Below are 2255 nucleotides of genomic sequence, written 5' to 3'. Positions count from 1 at the left end.
TATTTTTGAGCTGTAGTATTTCATAAATTTGCCTCAAATTTTCTCTGTGTTCATTATGTTTAGTTTTATGTAATGATCATGACACAGGGGGCGTCATCAAGCCTTACTCTGTCTGACCTCTACTTTATGTTTAAGTATTGTTTACGGAAGATAAACATTCCGTAGCACCCCTAGGCACGAATCAATACAGTTAATACTGGCCAAGGAAAGTTGTTGCTGATTTTCAGATAAACAATCCCGTGTAGGTTCGTTGCAAAGCGGCGGGAAACTGGTTTAGTGATGCATCAGTTACAGTATAAAATCATTGCTCTCCCGAAATTAGGAGATAAAAGGCCGGAAAAAATATTCCTATAATATGCCTCCGGGGAAAAGGATGGGTTGATCGGGAGCTGTTTCTCATTTTATGTTTTTAATTGGATGCATCATATCAATAACAACAACATTTTGCAAAGTCATGCACGATTTAAAAAGTGTAAAAAGTTTAGGCCAGATGCTTTTCAGCAAGGGAAGGTCGAGCTACCGGAAACACACATAATAGTGTTTTATTTGGTTTGGTGATATACGTGGAAAACGGAAGACATAATTACGGTATAAAAAGTAGCAGGCTAACAAAGCATTTTGCACTTTTTTCATGATCAATGGCAATCGTGCATCCGTTTGAAAGCTACAAACGGAACTGAAACATCAAAGATCAAACCAGGCAATAAGTATTACAACTTAACAAACCATTTCACTCATCTACTTCACCGAGAACTGCAGTCATGTCAGTGTTTTGCAGATACATACATGTACTTCAGATAGCGATGTTTCTGTATGGAGTGTCAGCGGTACACAGTTTTGCCATTCAGCCGGATAACGCTTTCGTAATGGAGGGTACGTCTGTTCAGTTGCGATGCCAAGTTAATGTCACCTTAGATGGAGGTCAAAATTACAAAATACAATGGCAGTTTAATAGTACTCAGTCTGCCTATGAAGTCGAGGAAGATTTTGATCGAAGGAACGGTTCTTTCACAAGCATCTTGACTATCACGAGTGTATCAAGACAAGACGAAGGGTTTTATCATTGTGTTTTGTCTGGAAAATCAGGAATAACTCCGACCAGCTCGGACAGTGCACAGATTACGATTCTTTCAACACCCAGATTTCTACAAGAACCGAAGAATGTCTCTGCCATTGAAGGTTTCATAACGGTGTTACGGTGCAAAATAGATGCTGTAGATTCCAATGCAACGTTCGTGAAATGGACGAAAGACAATGTTACGGTAGCCATTTCTGATGATACGAGAACGGAAGAAAACGCACACGATATTCGATACTCCATCATCGGTGACAATGACAAGGCGTATCACTTACAGATCAGGAAGGCAAATCAAAGTGATGCCGGAATATTTTATTGCAGTGTACATCTAAAGTACTCAGGCCAACTTATTTTGAAGTCTCATGGGGCGACCTTAGATGTCCTGTTCCCACCAGATGACAGCTACCCATCATGCATTACGGTTGAATCAAAGTACTATTCAGCAGGTGATACATTGACGACAGAGTGCATTTCAAGAGGAGGGAATGGACCTCTACGTCTGTCATGGCTTCGAAACGGCGAAGAAATAAACGGAACACGTGTCGATGATAATAACTACAATATCAGAGATACATGGACTTTGACACCGACTGACAACGGTGCCAACATAACCTGTGTAATGAAGGGTAAAGCTGTTCTGAATAGACGTCAATGTGAGATAGGTCCTTTAGATGTGTACGTTAAACCAACGGTGTCTATAAAACCTGAAACAAACCAGGTGACCGTTGGTCAGTCTGTGACATCTAAGGAATCGACTGTTCCAACAATAACTACGGTGTCGCATGTAATGCAGACTGGATTATCCTCAGCGGTAATCTCTTTAGTTGTAATGATTTCACTATTTTTCTTTGCCGTAATCATCCTCGCCAGTTTGATTATCCGTTATCATAAAACAAAGACGAGGAAAAAAGTATGGCCTGTCCCGATTCCATAGTCCACCACCACCGCACGAGCTGGAGACTGTGATTCAAAACTAGTTGGTAGGATAGGAATATACCTTGAGTAAGGAATACAAAGCCCTTACCGGTAGTTATGGGTGTGAAAACTTGAAAAAACCCTCACATGCAAGGAAGAATTTGAAAAGAAATACCAGGACAACATGATGCGATGACAGACTATATTGTGGTGACTAACAAGGAGAAAGGCGGGGCTAGGGCTGGCGACGACTCGTGCAAAA

At 41.0% G+C, this 2255-nt stretch overlaps 1 protein-coding gene across 1 annotated transcript; it reads left to right on the top strand.

Moving 5' to 3' along the window:
- The first annotated feature begins 803 nt into the window (after positions 1 to 803).
- LOC139141551 (kin of IRRE-like protein 3) lies at positions 804 to 2012 on the top strand. Its single transcript, XM_070711143.1, has one exon. It carries the CDS (start codon positions 804 to 806, stop codon positions 2010 to 2012), a length of 1209 nt encoding a protein of 402 aa, XP_070567244.1.
- Positions 2013 to 2255: the final 243 nt, after the last annotated feature.

Source organism: Ptychodera flava, chromosome 10 (assembly GCF_041260155.1).
Source record: "Ptychodera flava strain L36383 chromosome 10, AS_Pfla_20210202, whole genome shotgun sequence".
NCBI classification, from domain to species: domain Eukaryota; kingdom Metazoa; phylum Hemichordata; class Enteropneusta; family Ptychoderidae; genus Ptychodera; species Ptychodera flava.
The sequence above is the reverse complement of the archived record's forward strand: the minus strand, read 5'-3'. Positions and strand labels throughout refer to the sequence as shown.